At 44.1% G+C, this 20,311-nt stretch overlaps 1 protein-coding gene across 1 annotated transcript in view; it reads left to right on the top strand.

The window, feature by feature from the left end:
• The window catches only part of GREB1L (GREB1 like retinoic acid receptor coactivator), a 213,073-nt gene that overhangs the window by 175,031 nt on the left and 17,731 nt on the right, over window positions 1-20,311 (top strand). The window contains exons 17-23 of the mRNA XM_064481548.1: window positions 4,305-4,485; window positions 6,394-6,586; window positions 9,081-9,214; window positions 12,189-12,528; window positions 16,425-16,540; window positions 17,195-17,439; window positions 19,594-20,168. Of these exons, the coding sequence (XP_064337618.1) occupies window positions 4,305-4,485; window positions 6,394-6,586; window positions 9,081-9,214; window positions 12,189-12,528; window positions 16,425-16,540; window positions 17,195-17,439; window positions 19,594-20,168 (1,784 nt within the window). The remainder of the gene's footprint in view (window positions 1-4,304; window positions 4,486-6,393; window positions 6,587-9,080; window positions 9,215-12,188; window positions 12,529-16,424; window positions 16,541-17,194; window positions 17,440-19,593; window positions 20,169-20,311) is intronic.

Below are 20,311 nucleotides of genomic sequence, written 5' to 3'. Positions count from 1 at the left end.
ACTGGATTAAAGTGATGCCTGCCAGGTTTCTCTACTGTTTTCCTCCTTGTAGTTGAAAAATCTTGGGGGAGTACTTTGGGACTATGCTAATATACCCTGTTTCTCCTTAAACCTTCAAACCACTAATTTTAGCATCCATCCATGAATCTTGCCTGCAACTTATTGTAGTGTTTGCATAATGATTTTGCATTTGTATCATTTTTCCTATAATTATTAGTAGGAATTTATTAATTGAATCTTCTGTAAGGAAGAGCTGTTCCTCCTTCTTTGTTTATATTTTTATTTATATCAACATGGGTTCATGAACACTTATTTTATTCTATGATCTTTTCCAGCACCATCATTATTTATTTTGGTGCTCAAATTTTCCAGCTTTGGCCATTGGGATCTCCTTCGGGTAGGCTCTTGTGTTTTTTAAAGACTTGTTTTTTTAAGAGCAGCTTTAGGTTCTCAGCAGAATTGAAGGGAAGGTACAGAAATTTCCTGTATACATCCTCCCCCACACACAGTAGTCTCCCATTGGCAACATTCCCCACCAGAAGGGTCCATTTGTTACAACTGATGAATCTACATTGCTTGTGTTAACATGTCACCATCCCTTTTTCAAGTACTCCCTTGTCTTCTGGAACCACAAGACATTCCTGAGTTATTTTCAATTTCCCTGCCCCAAACCTTGAATTAACTTCTTCTCCAAGGAACTCTGATTCCTTTTATTGAAGAATGTTATCTAGAAACCAAAATCTGAATGCTAAGTGTGTTTATTGTTACCAGTGTGCCATTGCTCATAGGCTCACTCAACAGAGAAAGGTAGGGAATATATATATATATGTATATTAACCCAGGCGCACACACACACACACACACACACACACACACATTTTTACTTCGTTATCTGTCTATATACCAATATCTCCAGTGCCATATGAACAGCACAAGGTTCCTCTTAGTCCTTTCCATTTTTGTTTGTAACTTCTTTCTCTGACAGAGAGAAACCTGGTTCTGATTATCTACAATATACCCATCACTTCTTTGATTTTTTTTCTCTAGAAGTTACACAGTGGCTAACCCACATCGCTGTCAGAAACATACTTGCTAATTAAAGTTTTTGCAGACACTTTTTTTTCCTTAGCCTTGTAGCACGCAGCCAGAACACTCATTTGTTTTACTCTTTTCATCCTCACCTCCTTCAGTGTGATTGTGTTAGGTTTCCCTTGTTACCGTTTGGATTCCATTTTGCACACCTCCTCCCACCCCATGAGCCACGCCTCACACCATTCTTCGTTAACTTTGTTCTGTGATTCTAAGAGCCAACGCTATACAAAATGGTCTATTCAAAGAAGCATCTCTCCCTCCTCCTACCTCCCCATTCCCATTCTCCCTTCTTTACACCCCTTTTCCACTCCCCCGCCAACTAGTAGCCAGTCTCTTTTGTTTCTGGTGTATCCTTCTTGAATTTGTTTTGCAGAAATGAGGAGATAAGTATTTTCTTTCATCCCCTTCTTTCTTGTAATTATCTTGTTTTTTAATTTTTTATTAATTTGATACGATTCCATTTATTATGGTTTTAATTTCTATTTCCCTTATTATTCATGAGGTTGAATGTAATGTAAAATGAAAACGGCTTCTGTTTAAATTTTAGTATACACTGTGTAAGCCCACCAGCCTCTATGGAAGGATAAATACTGTATCATTAGATTGGTTGTGGGTAGCGTTGTTTCTTACTTTACAGTGATAGGTGAAAAAAGATTAACTACAATCACAAAATGTGAGCCAGGTGGCAGGGTATGTGTAGGAAAAAAAAACAGGAAGGGATGCACAAAAATGTTGGCAGTGGCTTATTTTGAGTGAAAGAAGCATGGATAATTTTTTCTTTTTTAATATATTTCTATACTTTCCAGTTTTCCCCAGATGAGTATCTATCACTTTCATAACCAGGAAAGAAACAAAACTTAAAACTAAAAGCAAGTCTAAAACAAAATTTAAAGGTAAGGATGATCCACTAAAAATGCCCAGTTGGAAATGAAACAATCAGGTGCCAATGATGTGCGTGCTTCCCACCCAAACACACCGCTACAGAGCCAGCTGTCTGCGCGGTTAGGCTAACGTACCACGTGATGTCGAAGAGAATGGCCTCCAAGATCCATGGGGCTCTGACTCCATTAAGGGCATGCATGGGCTTGACCTGTCAGAGGCATTCAGCTGGTCTTCATTTCATTTGTTTTGAAATGTGATCAACTCTTAATTATCCACAAGATACATTTTTCCTCTCTGTGAATTATTTATGGTCTTTTCACACTGAGAGATTCAACTCACACTACTTATTTCCTAAGGGCAAATTTAAGAAATCGAGACTAATTTTCAGCTGGTTCTACTCTCCCCATTTTACACATAAGCAAACAGAAAGCCCCGGAGATTAAGTAGGTCCTCTCTCGCTCAGAGGTGTGCCTCGGCCTCCTCAACCCTCATGGACTTCGTCTCTCATCATGACACTTGCCAGAGATACTGTCTTCTCCATCATAAGCTCCATGAGATTAAGATCTTTGTCCTGCCCTCCTGTGTATCCCCAATCCTAGCACAATACCTGACATAGTACCTGGTACATAATAGATGCTCAATAAATCTCTATCAAATGTTGAATAAATTTTGTAAGCAGTCCATTTTCCAAAAACTCAGACTACCTGCCAAATTAAATGTTTGATTGATTCTTTTGGAAACATTCACAACAACCCTTGACTACATTTGGGTGAAAACTGAAAACAATACCTGAGGAAAGGCTCCTCATGAAAAAAGCTTGAAAGTGAAATTACCTTCCTATCCACCTTTTCTGGTATAATGCATTTTTTATTTGGTAAAACATTTTTCCTATTTTCTTTTCTACCATTTAGAGCTATTATTGTGACAGCATCTAGATGCTAATTGCATGTGGTTGTTAATTGAGCTGGTTTTATATGAAAAGAAAACTAGATAAACAAAACTAAGTCAACATAATTCGTAAAAGTCTCTTCATTTAACTTGTTTATTTATTTTTTATTTTAATTTTTTTCCCACATAGTTGGAGCTGGTGGATGTGGCTGATAATTGGATGCTAAATAGATATCCTCCAGCCTTTGGAGGACCATATCTACCCCCTAATGTAATATATCGAACTGCAAATCAGTCTTCTGGCTCCTTCTCCTGCATCGAGGGCCATGGGCTGAGTCACAAGGCTCTCCTCTCAGAGGCTGAGTGTCTAGGGGAAGGGGTGTTGTGCACCCCTGTTTGGGGGCAGTGTCTTTTCCAGCTTTATTGAGCTATAATTGACATATTGTGTAAGTTTAAGGTGTGTGATGTGGTGATTCAATGCATGTACATATTGTGAAGTTTTTACCACAGTAAGGTCAATAAACCCATCCTTCACCTCACATAATTCCTGTCTTGTCTTGACATTTTAAAGGAGGATTTGGTATTTTAATTATCCAACAACAGCATCATGAGCCTAGAACTAACTATTTCAGACGTTTGTATGTAGAAGTAATTTTATTATAGACAGAGATAATGATACAGCCCTAAAGTTTCACAGCTCCTAACATTTTGAGAATATAGTTACCTTGAGTAATTCAGTTCATTCTATTAACATGGTACATAATCGACACTCACTGAGGGCGTCTCATTCCCTAGATACTGTGCAACATTGTCACCGAATAAAAATGAGTAAAGTAATATATACATGTTCCTAAGTGACTGAAGTATTATGCTGTACACCAGAAATTGACACAACATCATAAACTGACTATATAATTCAATAAAAACATATTTTTAAAAAATGAGTAAAATGCTAGCTAAAAAACTCACAGTCTAGCAGTGGTATCTTTGGACATAACATTTTATTTTCCTTTTTTCTTGTATGTGTTTTGCTGCTAAATTTGGGATAAGACTTACATGATTATATCAGTTTGGCCAAGAGCTGTAGCCCAAAATGTCATTTTTCCCGAGTGGCCTATAGTAGCTGTTAGCAGAGCACTTCACATACAAATAGAACTTAATTAGACAGAGGCCTCATATATTCAGCTGCTTCTACTCAGTGTATCAGATCATTCCCTGTTGTCCTTTGTACAAGGTGTGGGAGGTGTGGTGGTGTGTTCTAAAGAAAAGGAAATCTGACATTTTTCTCCTCAAAATTGTGGTGGGGAATGTGAAGAAAGAAAACTATCTGCTCTGTGAATCTCTGCATAGGGTTAGTAGCCACTGCATCAGTTGACACTGAACTTCAGTTTATCTCATAGATATGTATGTGAAAAAGATAAACTCTTTTTTCTTCTCGGCAGGTGTCCTTGTAGACTTGGGTCTGGAGGAAAATGGGACAGCCTATCAGAGAGCAGAGAAATATGTTGTTCGTCTAGACAATGAGATTCAAACCAAGTTTGAAGTTTTTATGAGAAGGGTGAAGCAGAACCCGTACACGCTGTTTGTGCTAGTTCATGACAACTCCCATGTGGAACTAACGAGGTGATTGCTTCAGAGTGAGCAAATACGATATTTCTTCTACAGCAGTAACGGTTATGTAATGAATCATTTAAAAGGTGGTGGTTTGAAAGCCCAGGGACCCTACCATTTGGCGTCTTCTCACTGATAGCTTATTCCTACCCTTTCCTTGCTCTCTCAGCTTTTCTTACTGCTTTAATGTTAATTTTATTTTAACTAGACTGTGAGGGAATTTACAAATTCCTGTTAAAAAATCTGGTCTTTTAAAAAATTTTTTTAATTTAAAAATTTTTCTTTAATTCTTTTTTTTTTGGTAGGGGGAGGTAATTAGGTTTATTTATTTTCATTTTTTAAATGGAAGCACTGGGGATTGAACCCAGGACCTCGTACATGCTAAGCACATGCTCTACCACTGAGATATATCCTCCCCAAAAAATCTGGTCTTAAGAGCATCATGGAACTCAGCTGTTTCCTGAAAAGGGTGGTGACAAGGAGATGGCAGTTGGTGAACTCCCAGAAGGACCATGTGCTTTCCCGCCCACCACCGTCCCTCCTCCCCAGCTCTTGTCCTTTTTCCTTTCCCTTGTCCTCTCTTCCTTCCTCTCCTGCTGTTTCTCTTCTTCCTTGCCTTTCTCTCTTCCCTCTTATCTTTAACAGCCGTACAGATGCCAGTTCAGTGATCTGAGGCCAGATCTGAAACCTTTTGCAATTTACCAGTTTCAACAAGAAACTATTCTCTCTCTCGATGGGCTTATTACTGAGAGAACAGTATGTGTGTTGTGGCAGAGCCAGATAGTTATCTGGTAGGGGTATCTTTGTTCCTATAGATTGAAAAAGGCAAATAGTTTTTCTTAAGGGCAAGTAGTTGTCAAATATTACATATCATGGTTTGCCCTCACCATGTAGGGACGGGGAAATTTCAGGCATCATCTAGCATTTATAGATTTTCTTTCCTCAGGACACTCCGAGGTTAGGCGTCTGGAATTTTTTTGATCTGTGGTAGAAATGTCAGAATTGCAAAAGCACTTGTTCAGAAGCCAAATGTATTTGGTACTCCATGGTCTGAAGTCTAGAGTCACATGTAAGTGTAAGTAAGATCTTGCATAACTTGTTAAATTTGCAAGGAAGGAAGGAAAAGATGGAGGGAGGGTGGGAGGGAGGAAAGATAAGAGAAATTTTGCCCACATCCTGTTCAGTTACTGCTAGTGTTCTATGAGCAGAAAAAGCTCATTGATCTTATATACCTCGTCTTTGAAAGTTTGGGGTAATAGCTCTGAGGATTATGCATTGCATTTCTTTGTATTTAATTCTGATGGGCATTGAGATTACTTCTTTAACCAAAAAAAAATATGTGTGTGTGTGTGTGTGGTTTTAAGGCTTCATATCAACCTGGTACATCCACATTGCACAGAATTGAAAATGATTCAGAGACATGAAAATGTTGGTCATGGTGAGGGGGCAGGAGGAGCCCTCCCCATGGTCTAGCAGCCTCAAGGAAGGAAGGAGAGGGTCCTAACACAGCAAGGATTCCTCATAGCTTTGGGGCCTCTCTGGAGGTACAGATAATCCCACAATTATGAGCATCATATTTTGATGGGGAGCTCCCTCATTTAGGTGAGCTTTCAAACCAGAGTGATCCACTTCAACTACAGAGTTAGGTGTCCTGCCTTGGCTTGGAGCTTACACTTTGAGGTGTATCAGGAACAAACTGAAAAAGGGAAAAATATATATATCTGTGAATCTGTCTGAAGGGAGTACGAAGGCGTGTGATTTTTGCTCTTCCACATCAAACGTTGGTTGCTTCTACTTCTGCTCCCAACTAAAAAGAACTAGAAAAATAAGAGCTCAAATATTACCTCCATTTTGATGTCTAATTGTGCATCTGATCAGTTAAATTAGGAGGTTTTAATGTGACTTTCCATATTTCTACAGTGTCATTTCGGGCTCTTTGTCACATGGTGAACCCAGCCATGGATTGGCTGACAGAGTCATTAACTGCAGAGAGGTTCTGGAAGCTTTCAACCTCCTGGTGCTCCAGGTCACCTCCTGCCCATACACTCTGCAGACCCAACAGTCCCGAATCAGCGCCAGCAACGAGGTTCACTGGATACAGCTGGACAGCACGGTCAGTCTCTGTTCTGATACACAGTCATGTTCTCAGTTCCCTGGGGAGCAGAATATTGTAGTAAAATATGATCGTGGCATTGTGAAATATAGCACAAAGTTTCAAAAATCTAACTAACATAATGCTTTATCTTCTGAAAGTTCCATAGAATTATAATTATTATAAGACTAAAAACTAGTGAATAGTAACCTCTACAAATCTGACTAGGTGTTACTTTTTATTTTTTTACTGAAGTATAGTTGATTTACAATATTGTGTTAGTTTTAGGAACACAGCAAAATGACTCAGTTACACATATATTTTTTCAGATTATTTTCCACTATAGGTTATTACAAGACATTGAATATAGTTCCCTGTGCTGTACAGTAGGACTTTGTTGTTTATCTGTTTTATTATAGTAGTTTGTATCTGCTAAGCCCAAACTCCTACTTTATCCCTCTCCCTCTTTCCCTTTTGGTAACTATAAGTTTGTTTTCTGTGACTGTGAGTCTGTTTCTTTTTTGTATCTAGATTCATTTGTATCTTTTTTTTAGATTCCACATATAAGTGATATCATATAATATTTGTCTTTCTCTGACTTACTTCACTTAGTATGATGATCTCTAGGTCCATCCATGGTGCTCCAAATGGCAATGTTTCATTCTGAGTAATATTCTAGTGTATGGGGGGTTCTTTTTTAGGTTATCATGCAGACACAAAATTATCCATCCTGTATAGTTGTCCCCTCAAAAATGTGGTGTCATCTGACACCATCATCAATATCCTGGATTATTTTTGTGCCTTTAAATGATTAATTTCCAATGAAATGTTATTGTCCCCTTGCTTTAGTCTTACTGATCTATATCACTCTTAATTACTCCCATGCTCTCCGGGCAACTCGCTTTTAAACTTTTAAACTCCCTTTTCATCATTTCTCACAGACTTCTGGTTGAAACAGAGGATGATGGTACTGTTGCTCTGAATTACTCAGTAGTATCATTTAGTGCATTGATAATAGCTCAACATGGTACATATCCAGGTCTCTGTATTTTTTAGCCCAGTCCTTAACACTTAAAATATATTTTCTATTACCTATAAACTGTATGCTAAATATATTATCAAAGAAAAGAAAGGAGAGTTTCATTAAAAAACAATAAAGATTAGCCATTAAGCAATGGATCCTTTGTTTAGAAATAGTGAATATATTGGATTTTTTTTTTGATGGAGGAGGTCATTAGGTGTATTTATTGATTTATTATTAGTTGTTTTTTAGCAGAGGTACATGGGGATTGAACCAAGGACCTTGTGTATGCTAAGCATGTGCTCTACCACTGAGCTATATCCTCCCCCTCAAACATATTGGATATTTTTAAATAAACATATTTAAGTAAAAGATGCCAGAAATGTCTTACATAAGAATAACTATTTATTTTTCAACCCAGTGTATTTCACTCTGTTGAGAAGTAGGTAAGAAGACTTGGAGCTTTTCTCTTGAGTGTTGGGGTGTCCCTTACAGTCACGCAAGCTCAGGTCACCGACTCACATTGGCATCCCCAGTCCCTCCCTTGTGAGAACTCTCTCCATGTGCAGATTATCACAAAGAGGCTGCTGTGAGCTTTCACTTTGCTGGCATCTTCTCCACCCTATCTCTGTCCATTAACTGGGTGGTCAAGTTATGGGTGAGATAAGAGGCTGCCCCAGTTCCTTTGCTCTGAACCGTAGGGCGTGCCTGTGGGCTACCCAGGTAGTTGTCCTGACACAGAATGGGAAGGCCAACAGAACTGATGAAATGATACATGGCTTTTCATCCAACAGATAGTTCTCCTAGTAAATGTTAGGTTTACTATATCATTGGGGGTTAAAAAAAAAAAAAAAAGAGAGAGAGAGAAAGAGTGAACCATCCTAACTGACCTTGTTGGTTCAGTCTTTTCCTGAAGGGATCACTCCAGCGATAGGAAGATGGGCTCATAGCGTCTGCCCTTTGTCTTCTCCTGATGTGAAATAATAGAGAAACAGGCTTAAAGTAGTTTTCCTTAAAAGTAATTCCTATGATTACAGTTAATTTTTAAGTGTAATAATGGCATTGTCATTATATTTCTAAAAAGATTCTTATCTTACAGCTATCTAGTGAAGTATTTATGATTAAAGATATGATAACCAGGACCCTATTCCAAGTAATTGAGGGGGGGTAGTTATTATATTCTAATTAAAGTTTTTTTAAAAAGCATCCCTATGAGGGGGAGGGTATAACTTAGTGGTAGAGTGCAAGCTTAGCATGCATGAGGTCCTGGGTTCAATCCCAGGATAAATAAATAAACATAAACAAACAAACAAACCTAATTACCTCTCCCTGCAAACAATTTTTTAAAAAAAAAATCATCTCTATGAAATTGAGATTGACATAGAGAAAAAATAAAAACTGAATCCAATTTACAAGCTTTCACACTTAGAAAACAAGGCACAAGATGCATTGTAATTCCTGCCCTCACTGGGTTTTGCTTGTGTTTTGACTCAGGAGGCCATGAGCTGTGAGGAGAAGCTGTACTTCGGCCTGAATGAGTACAGTAAATCTCTTCAGTGGGGAGTCACGAGCCCCCTTCTGAGATGTGATGAGACTTTTGAAAAAATGGTGAACACGCTGCTGGAGAGGTAAATAAAGACCGGTAACCTTTCTTTAGCCGTACTTGCATGTCTGAAGGAGCCAAACGTCTTTTGTGTCAGTGTCGCAGGGAGTGTGGTGGAGCCCAGGCTGTGCAAATGACACGGGAAGGCAGAATAAAAATAGCCTTTCCTAAGATGACCTTTCACTCGTATGGGTTTTCTATGATCCTCCAAGAGCAACAAAGGAAACCAGCGACCCAGAGTGGGAGGTAAACCCACTTTCCGTGCTCTGAGTCGTCTCCCAAGCAGGCTTCATTGCTGCACCCGGATTTCACGTGGGCAGAGACGGGTTTGCTTATTAAAGACGATTCCTGAGGTCTGGCCTCTCCCCCACCACCACACACTCTGCACTTTTACATTTTCCCTCATTTTCTCCTCTGTCCACCCACTGTCAAGTACCTTTAGATAACTTAGTAAAAATGAAACTTTCCTATGAGCAGTTTGGAGTGTAGACTGGAGAAAATTAAGAAACAATCAGATTATTTGAGTGAGTTCGGTGCCAAGGGCCCCCCCTCCAGTCCCTGACTTTGGGGTTAAGGATCATGACTCTTCTGTCTCCTTTTCATTCCCCAAATCCAGGTCAAATTCAGGAAAAGCAAAGGGTCCTCCTGGTTTTCCTCTGTGATCTTGAATGTAGACTCAAAGAATAGGTAGAGGCATTAGAATCTAGCCTAGTAAAGGCCCCTCCCCATGCCCCACTGCAGTATTCTGTCTGCTGGTGCAGTGACGGGGCCAGTGGGCACTGTTCGATAAGGCACAGTCTAGCTTTTAGTAGCTTTAGTTTTTAAAGCTGGCTCTAATTAATAACAAGCCATCTGTTTAACAAGCTGCCCTGTAACTTTGCTCAGAAAAATAAAGATGAGGATAGGTAGATGCATCCTGTCCAGCAAGTGGCTATGCTGTGTCAGGAAGAGGAGCAGCTTGGAGTAGGATTTTATATTCTCACAGCTGTTGCATTTAAGACTTAACTGACCCTGTGACATTATCCCTTCACAACACATGGGATCTTAGATTTCCAAACTCATCCCATGAGGCTCCTCTTTAGGTGTTTCCCTCCCACCTGTTCCATCCACCAGCCTGGAACTTGTCTTTTCTGGCAGTAACCTCACTCGGGGTTTCATAACTCCTGTCTTAATGGATGATCTCCTCCACTCGTATACGACTTTTGTAATGTTTACAAAATTACAATTACAGTTTAATGCAAGCATCACAGACTGGGGACACTATTCACTTCTAAATTCATAACTCTTCTAGAGTGAAATTTAAATGCCTGTATGTCAAAGTTACCCTTTGTTCTAACTTCAGCTTTCCTACATGGCCCAGCCAAAAATGTTAAGCCTTAAACTTGGATCATCTGTGCTTATTTCCTCCAGCCCAGTCACCCCTGGCTAAAAATAGCTTTATAAATATAATAATAGATTTATTAAGTCTATTATAAATTAACAGGTCATAAATTAATAATAAATTGATAGATATAATAAATTAATAGATATAATAAATAATAGATTCACTAAATCTATTATAAATCTAATGATAAATTTATTATACACTTGAAGGGACTGGCCCAGGACTGACTGAACTGAAGAATTCCTTTACTTTTCTCCAATCTACTAAATTGTGGCTAAGAAGATATTATCAGAGACCCAAATAAAGTCCACACTCAGCTCTGTCTCTGTGCAGTTGGATGATCTTGGGCAAGTAGTTAAATTTCTTCTAGCCCTTAATTCAGCCTCTTTCTATGAGAAGGTGGCGTGGTCAGAACCCAAGGCATCTGTGGTCCTTTCCAGCTCTAAGCACTTCAGAGGCACACCATTCCTTTGATGACCCTAACTGACATTTGACCCTGGGCTTTTCTGTGCAAGGCTGGTGAAGTACTTGTTTCATTTTAAATTGAACTATCAAGTGAAGCGAAGGCAAAATGCCCCACTGGCCTACCCAGGTGCTAGGCGGCTGCATGTGCTACCAGCTGGCCACCAGAAAGTTGACAGGCTCACCACCACGTTGCAGGCTCCATGCGAGCCCGGCCAAGCTCGCGTCCAAGGGCTCTGCTCTGCCCGAGCCTGCTTTCTTGACCAGCACCTCTTGATGCCTGCACGGGTCCTGTTTGCTCATTTGTGCCCATTCTGCCAGCAAGCCTGGCTTTCTGAGGAATAGCACGTAAATGAGGGATTTATTTTCCGCCTGCTCTGGGATTGTAAAAACTGCCAATTTGGGAGGGTGGGGGTGTGGGAATGTTGGGATAAGTCAAGGCCATCCCTGCTATTTCCCCGGCTCCCTTTACTGAGCAGGGGCTCAGGTGGATGGAAGGCCACACCACTAGGGGGAGCTATTTCTCCAGTCAGCCCCAAGTTTTCTCCAGCACATTTGTGGAAGATACTGCTGTCAGTGGAGCTGACCTCAAATTAGCAATAATTACTCTTTTTACTCCTGATCCTCCATAGACATTACATTAATGTCTCAGTTTCCTTAACTGTAATCTTAAGTGTCAGAGAAATAAGCTCACAGGCATTCTACCCCAAAGCCACCAGCAAGAGGTTAGGATCCAGAGATCATCCATTATAACTCTGTCGTCCATTAACCTGACCAGACCAGTGCTTCTCAAAGTGTATCGTGATACAGATCACCTGGGGATCTTGTCAAGACGCAGATTCTGATTTGGGACATGTGGGTGGGGACATCTGGAAGTTCTAACAAGCTCCTGGGTGTGGGTGGTGGGAGATGCTGTTGGTCCACAGAGAAGCCAGGGTAGCCTGACTGTCCCTAAACCTCTTGACCTCACTGTACCCACCCCAACAGGTGTTGTGAGCCCACCTGTTCCTTCTAGTGACGTGGGCTCCAAGGTCACTGTAGAGCTGATCACTAACCCCTTTCTGCCACACTTGATCTGCACTCCTACCGCACAGACCTGGCTGTCCCAGCGGGTCCCGCCGCCCGAGTGCCAGCCCCCTGTGTTCTGTCGAAGGTACCCCCGGCTGCACAGCATGGTCGTCCGCTGCTACCTTCTCATCCAGCAGTACTCGGAGGCTCTGATGGCTCTCACCACCATGGCGTCACTCCGAGACCACAGCACGCCGGAAACACTCAGCATCCTGGATGACCTCCTCAGCTCCCCGGCAAAGACCAAGAGCGGGAGGGGACACATGCTCATTCTCAGGGTGCCATCCGTGCAGCTGGCGATGCTGGCCAAGGAGCGGCTGCAGGAGGTGCGGGACAAGCTGGGGCTGCAGTACCGCTTCGAGATCATCCTCGGGAACCCCGCCTCGGAACTCAGTGTCGCAACCCACTTTGTGGCGCGATTAAAGGTCAGCCACAGACAGACGTTTCTCTGTTTCTTTCTGCTTTCTAGGAATCCCATGTAGGTGGCCCAGAGGCCTGAGTGCCATAGAGTTTTGCACACGTGTCAGTGTGATCTCATGGCAATGTTAAGGCTGAACTAAGGGACATGTTCACCTTCCTAGTTGGACCCAGTTTATTAAGGTTCTGTCAAGCCCCCTCTTTAGCACATGCATGCAGTTGGTCCTCCATGCTCTCCAACTGCAGGTGCAAAAATGCGACGACCCAATTTCACCCCATGTTTATTGACCTTGTTCGAGATGCATCTAGCCCACCACCATGTGTGTTCTCAGAAAAAAAGGTAAGTTGTTCTCCCGGACCTCCATGGGGCCGCACACCTCTAAGTATATCAACCATTCACTGATTCTTTTCTGTCCATCCAGCCTTTCTGTCCGCTTATGTCAGAGCCGGTAAAGTATTCTGTTTTATCTTCAGTGCTCATATAGAACTGTTCCCCGCCCTCTTGCATGTGGATTTCCCCCACAGTTTGCTGTTTCTTTGTACTTGCTTGGTTCCTAAGGCGTGGGCTGGACTGAGACCCATCCAAGCCTCCTGCAGAGGGATTTGTGCATGACTAAGCCCCTCACCCCTGCACGGCCAGGGACGCACTGCTTTCCCCAGACCCCTCCTGGCAGGTGTGGCGGGCGAGGGAGAATTCCTTACTCAACTAACCTAACTGCCTACCTCATGCCCTGCTCAGATTTGTCTGGGGACTTTTACAGTCCAGTGTGTCCCAGCCATTAGACAGCATTTAATAAAATCCCCACGTACACATAGGGATGGTACTGAGCTAGGTACTGTACATCTGGGTTAGATCGACACAGTTTCTGCACCTTGGAACTAAATACTGAGCTAAACTGGGTGAAGAAAAATCTAGTTTGACACAAATTTTATGAAAAGAAAGCACGTAGGCTTAGAGGATTTGCATTCCCACCCTGGGCTGCAGTTTCCTGTCTGCAAAATGAGAGGCTTGGACTGTAGGATCTCTAAGAGCTCTAATTTGGGGATTATTATTTAGTGTTCATAAAGCATTTTGCAGATGTAAACCTTTTTATTGTATTCTGTTACCTCACTTGAGTAATCCAAAATGCAAACAAAATACCTTGTGTTAGCTTAATACGCAGCTGAAGCAAACTAACCTGTCTAAAAACAGAAGCTCTTACTCTTACATCTAATAGAAGTTGTAACATTTACCTTTGCCTACATAGATATAATGTTCACAATTTTAAATTAGAGTCATAGACCACATCACAGCAGAATTCCTGGGGTAAATAACAAATAAGAGCCCCCAAACTCTTCTTACGGTATCACTAATAAGACATAGGTCGTGAGACAATTTGAATGATACCAGTGATGGTACGTGTCTGGAAAGGCAGATAATCAGCTCTGTGAAGTCTCACACACCTCCTGCAGGGAGATGGTCTAAAAGGATGCCATGCTGCAGGGTCTTCTCTGCCTCTCCACCAACACTGACCAAGTATGGCTAACAGAGTCTTAGTTCATCTGTTCAGACCCTTCAGAAGTGCCAGTGACTAAATCAGTATAAACCCATGGGTCCTAAATAACCCGCCCCTCTGGGCCATAGTTTGAAAACCACAGTCTATACCTGAGATTCTTAGCCTGGCTGCTAACACATCAGAACCACCAGCAGGGCTTCCAGAGGGCAGCTGGCCTGTGCAGCCACTGCTCTCAGTGTGCCGGACACAAAGGGGGTCTGGAGTAAATACTTCTCCAAGCAGTGAGAGCTCCGTCTGCATGAGCACCTGTCTGGCAGCAGCCACGCAGAAGAGATTTCCGTATTCTCAAAACCACCCGCTCACATCAATCCATCCTTTTTAGCTTCTCTACTTGTGTCAAAGTGGAATTTTGAAATCCCTTTGAGATGTTCACGTCCTAAGCAAGACTGCTACTTGCTAGGTGGTCTTGTTTCACCTGTTTATTTCTAAATTATCAACTTCCTTTACCTCTGACAAGAGGTGCTGGTGTGCCTTTTATCTCTAGCCTTGGGTAAAATCCAGTGCTGCTTCTTCCATTATTGGTCTTATTTTTGTGCTTACCTCTAATTATCCTTTAGGTATTGTGGTTAACTTCTAAGTGATAACAAGTACTTTGGAAGGATTCAAGGTTTAAATCTAAATAAACCAGTTCCTCCAGAAGGCCTGTGCAGCTTTCATTAGATTTCCTTGGCCTTGGACCCCCATATTATCCTTGAAGTCAGTGCTTGCCCAGTCTTTTGTGTTGTCTTAAATGCCTCTGCAGGAGAACCACCCTGAGGGCACAGTAGATCCACAGAAGAATGGCAGCCACCAATCATCAGACATGGCAGTGTAGGGTGGGTATAGCTCAGGGGAAGAGTGCATACCTAGCATGCACAAGGTCCTGGGTTCAATCCCCAGTACCTCCATTAACGACCAAAAAAAGAAGTAATGTGACAGAAAAGCATTTTATAGTGGGTTTGGCTAGCTCTGATTGGTCACGAGTAAAAGTGGGATTTGTTTAATAATATTTTGAAACCAAATCTCCTTATAAAACATAATATCTGTTATCCCATCACTATAACCCAACCTCATTCTTGCCAGAACCAAGAAACATACACAGGGAGACCCCTGTGTCAGGGATATCATAACTCCAATGTGAAGGCTTATAAGTAAAATGGTTCCTCTTTGCAGAATTGTTTGCTTTAAATTAGGTGATGTTCTGGTTCCCTTTGACATGAAAATATGTGGAAAACTGAATTTGAGAGGAGAAATTTTCTTCTAATATCTTAAAAAATATTTCTGACAGATTGATTTTCTAAGACATAGAAAGTCTCTCAAACTTGTAAATAATTACCTAGATCCACTGAGTTCTCCTTGGTGTGCAAATATGTGATAAAAGATTGTGCAACAAGGTTCAGGTTGTTATTCCAGTTTTACAAATTAAATTCATTTTATTTGAAGTAATTGTGGGTATATTTATTTCTGAAGACTAGTTTTTCTAGATGTCAACAAGTCCGTAACCAATCTGTTATATCATCTCTTGCCTAGTTTCTTTTTATCCCATTTTAGTTTTACCTAAGGAAGTAGCAGTCTATTTTAAAATAAAATTGTATGCATTACTTAACACCTCACTTCTTAGTCCTCATTCCCAAAACCATTACCAAAATGTGAATTCATTTCTTGTATCTCCTAGAAAGCTAATATGGAGCATAGCATGTTCATAGTTTATAAAAAAGCAGTAGAAACCAACTTAGCTACTTAAGAGATGGTTTTCTTTCTGCTCTAAAGTAGACAGAAAATCTATAAGATCTTTTCACTCTTGAACATATTTAAAGTTGGGATTTTCTTCCTGTCTGTTGATACATTCATGTTTTCAAGCTTGATGTTCCACTTATTAAAGATATACCTATGTGTGTATAAGCATGTATGAGTTAATATACATGAAAAGCTAATTATGTATGAGGAGTTTTGCTGAGATTCTTTTATTAGTCACACACAACTGAAATGGTCTTTTTCAGTCAATCAGGCCCAAGAGTCTGTCCATTATATGAAGCAAGTGCACTTAAGAGCCTTGAGTCGGGTGGTTTAACAGGATTTCTGTAAGGTTTGCACCATTGGTGGGGTATTTCACGTTGTGTGTTTCTTTGGCCTGTGTGGCTAATGCACGATGTGTATGTTTTATCCTATTGGGATAAAACGAAAGGCCACATTCTTCTAGAGTGCTTTGTTTATGCTTTTTAGTAGCAATTTAATATATGTACAGACACACTTGTTGGAAGTCATTTGGGAGCACAGATGTACATAAAGCCTGGATGTAGAAACCTTTAAGAATGTGGAAACTTAAATGAGGGGGTTAATTTTAACATTGTATGGGTCCCTTTCTACAGACTTGGAGAGGAAATGAAGCAGAAGAGTGGACCCCTCGGACATACCAGGATCTGGAAGGGCTGCCTTGTATTGTGATATTAACTGGCAAAGATCCCCTTGGAGAAAGCTTCCCCAGGTACGGTGTGAATCGTTAGTTCTGATTTTCCATTAGTTGCCCAGCTGAGCTTATGCTTACTCATTTCATTCACTTGGCGAGTGAGAGGGGAATTGTCTTATTCGGGGATATGAGAAACTTAGCCTTCCTTGATTCCTTCTTTTGACTTTCCAGAGATCGCCTAGCAATTCGGGGAATGGGAGATTGACACAAGTGAGAAGTGTGTGCGCACCAAAGCAGGGCAGAGAGGCAGGGAGGAAAAGCCTTGCCTTCAGTGAGGGGTTTTTTAGATGAAATGTCTCTGTTAATCTGTTCTGTTGCCTCAAGGATCTGCGGTCTGTAGGCTGCAAGGCAACAGCAACGCTAATCCTAGCATTAGCTGAGTGCTTACTGTGAGTCAGGCGTCTCCTAAGTGCCTCACCTGCGTCGTGCCATTCACGCCTTACAATAACCGGAGCAGCCGGGCACTGCTGTTCTGTTTCACATGTGAAGAAACGAAGTGATTAGCCCGAGGTCCTAACAGCTAGGAGGCGGCAGAGCTGAGGCTTAAATCAAGGATTGCCTGGCGCTGCAACTCATGACATTGACTATCGCAGCATCCTGCCACCCAGGGGCAGGTGAGCTGTGTGTATGGGGCCAGCCAGACTCACCCAAGGCATCTTTACTTCCGTGCAGGTCTCTGAAGTACTGTGACCTCCGGTTAATTGATTCAAGCTATTTAACTCGCACGGCCTTGGAGCAGGAGGTGGGTCTGGCGTGCTGCTATGTCTCAAAAGAGGTCATCCGGGGGCCCACTGTCGCCCTGGACCTTAGCGGCAAGGAGCAAGAGAGAGCTGCAGTCAGCGAGAACGATGCTGAGGAGTTGCTGATCGACCTGGAGAGGCCCCAGAGCAACAGCAGTGCCGTCACTGGAACCTCTGGTAAGTACTGGCTTTTCTCTTCTAAGGGATCAGGGATGGGAGTGAGCAGGTGGGTGGGTGTACGGAAGGCAGAGGTTATCTGCTGACACCTGTCAAGGCTTTCGGAGCAGTCTTGGGTGACTCAGGCATCCTGTCCAGACCTCAGCTCCCCCAGAGGGACACTTGGAAAACACGACTGTGGGGCCACCACAAAGTACTTCCCTGGGAAACAGCTAATGAAGTGCTTGCTTATGGGTTCAATATAATAAGTGAATTTCATCCACCCTGGTTGCCACCGTTTACCCTAGTCTTTCCCACTCTAATCATCTCATGGATGTTCTACACCGATATGTGCACAAAGGCCTTCTTTTCCTTCCAGATCTTGAAGCTCTGAGTTTGTGGTAATTGGCCTCGTACCTGGCACAAACTGTGTTTGAATAAATGAATGAATGAAGGAATGAGTGACTTTTCTAAGTACTTAATAGCCAGTGTTTGCACTCTAAGGCTGCTCTGGGGCCACAGGTTGACTGGAATGCTCCAGCCTGCAGTCAGCCAGCCACTCTGTGTGGCCGTGTGGCTGATGGCAGTGCCTGGTATCAGTGCCTGGTATAAGTTTTTGTCTGATAAATAGTATTAAGCAAATGCAGCACTATATCAATTTTTTTCTTGATTGTGAAAGTTATAATAAAGCTTAACATAGAAAACTTGGAGAATGTAATGAAGTATAGAGAAGAGATTAAAAATGAAAACCCCACTACAAATCCACTACAGAGGGAACCACCACTGATTTACGTTCCTTCTCCCAGCTCCATCTCACACACACACACAGCACACACACAACACAATTTCCCGACCAAAAGCAGCACTGGTCTTGCTTTCACTGTCAGCCACTGTCGATGGCTCCCCGTGGGAACTGCGGAGGCAGTTACCTGTGGGGTTCCGTCTTTGTAAGGTGACCCTCAGCCTGGAAGAGCACGAGGACAGTCCCTTGGGGTCTGCCCAGCCACTCCCCTCCCCTACCCCTCAATACAGTTCTGAATAAAGGGGAGATGTTGGGAGGTTAGTAAAGGATAATAGAAGGGAGGGGGGAATATCACTTCTAGAAGGTTTTGGATACCAGCATCAGTGAGGGAGGGGGAGGGACGGCGGACAGAGGGTGTGGGAGTTCTTCTTCTTCCCTGTGGCTCCAAGTCAGCCACGCTCTAGAGCTGCCCACAGGCTCACTGTTCTTGGCCTTGCTTTGATTGACTCACACAAATACAATGGTTTGCTTTCTGCTGTTTAGCGTTTCCCCCCTTGGAGGGCAATGTGGCCCACCTGCTGCCCTCACATGCCCAACCCCTAGCCTTGGGCTGACTCTGAGGGTCCTCAGGGGGGGCTCACCGCCCTCAGGGACTCAAGGGCCGTGAAGGGAGAGATGAGTTCTCACACACAAGTCAGATTGAGCACCGAGTGACTTGGTATTACGAGCCTCTGGTTACTGGCTGATCAACTAGCATCTCACAAGGTCGGGAATTGACCCCCAGGCTTGGGAAGCGCCAGTCAGAGCAGGAGAAGGCCTTCACTCCTGAATGTAATGAGCTTCAGGTTTGTCCTCAGACCAAAGCGTGGTGATGGGCTAAAGGGGGAGAACACATTTGAAGTGAATTGGCCGCACGTGCAGGGGCCTCTGGGCAAGCGCAGTGCCTCCCTGGGAGTGGATTGCACGCCCTCTTCCACGGAGTGGTTTCCCACTCTGGTCCGGGCGTGAGTGGAGGTAGCTGCACCCTGGGAGCTTATCCTCGGCCAGAAGTGGGGGCCCTCGGACCCCGTGAGAGCAGGACTTGAATGTGGTCAGGGCCCGGGAGTGAATCAGAGAGCATATCCAAACGAGGTACCTTGAGGAGCGTTTAATAATCTTGATTTGCAAAGACGTGGGCAGGATGTGGAGCCCTTGGGAGCCCTGCCGAAGCGGGGAGGAGCGGGCGGAGAAAGGCCGCCCCGGGGGGGAAGGCGGGGAACGTGTAGCCGGTTCCCGCTGGGTCTCCCCCGGGCCGAGCCCGCGGAAGGTGGCCGGGGAGCGGGGTGGAGGGAGGCGCATGGCTGCGCCCGCCCTCCTTCGCGGAGCAGAGCCGCCCCACAGCTCGGCCCGGGTGACAGGGCGGCTTGCGGGGGCCGCCGTCCGTCCTCTTTCAGGCTCCATCATGGAGAACGGGGTGAGCTCCTCCAGCACGGCCGACAAGTCCCAGAAGCAGTCCCTGACGTCCAGCTTCCAGAGCCCGGCCAACAGCGTGGGGCTGGACGAAGGAGTCTCGGCGGGCCTCGCGGGAGCCGGGGAGGCTCTGAAGCAGGAGTGGGAGTCCCTGGACCCCCAGATGGCCAGCAGCACCACCTCCAAGCCGCCGTCGTCGTCCTCGTCGGGCCCCCGGGCGCTGCCGTGGCCGGGGCAGCTGGTCTCGGGCGGCAGGGGCCTGCCCGCCGCGCTGCCCCCCATCGTGATCCTGTCGAAGGCGGCCTACGGCCTCCTGGGCGCGCAGCGCGGGGGCAGGCTGCCGGCCTCGGCCTCGCTGCTGCCGCACGCCGACGTGGCCTGGGTGAGCGCCCTGCGGCCGCTGCTGCACAAGGCGGCCAGCGCCGAGGAGCAGTCCCTCTACTATCGCCAGTGGACCGCGGCGCGGCCGCACCACGCCGACGCCGGCAACCAGCCCGACCCCGGCTCGGGCGCGCGCGCCTGCCACCCCCGCCGCCTGCTGCTGAGCGGGCCCCCCCAGGTATGGCGGGGGTCCCGGGACCCAAGGAAGCCGGGGAGCCCCCGGGGGGCGGGGCGGGAGAGGTCGGGGCCGCGAGGCCCCGCGCGGGCCTCTCAGGCAGAGAAGGAGCCGCGGAAGAGCCCAGGTGTGAAATCTCTTTTCTC

This window comes from Camelus dromedarius, chromosome 32, assembly GCF_036321535.1.
Source record: "Camelus dromedarius isolate mCamDro1 chromosome 32, mCamDro1.pat, whole genome shotgun sequence".
NCBI classification, from domain to species: Eukaryota; Metazoa; Chordata; class Mammalia; order Artiodactyla; family Camelidae; genus Camelus; species Camelus dromedarius.
Note: the sequence above shows the minus strand (reverse complement) of the source record. Positions and strands in the feature narration are given on the sequence as shown.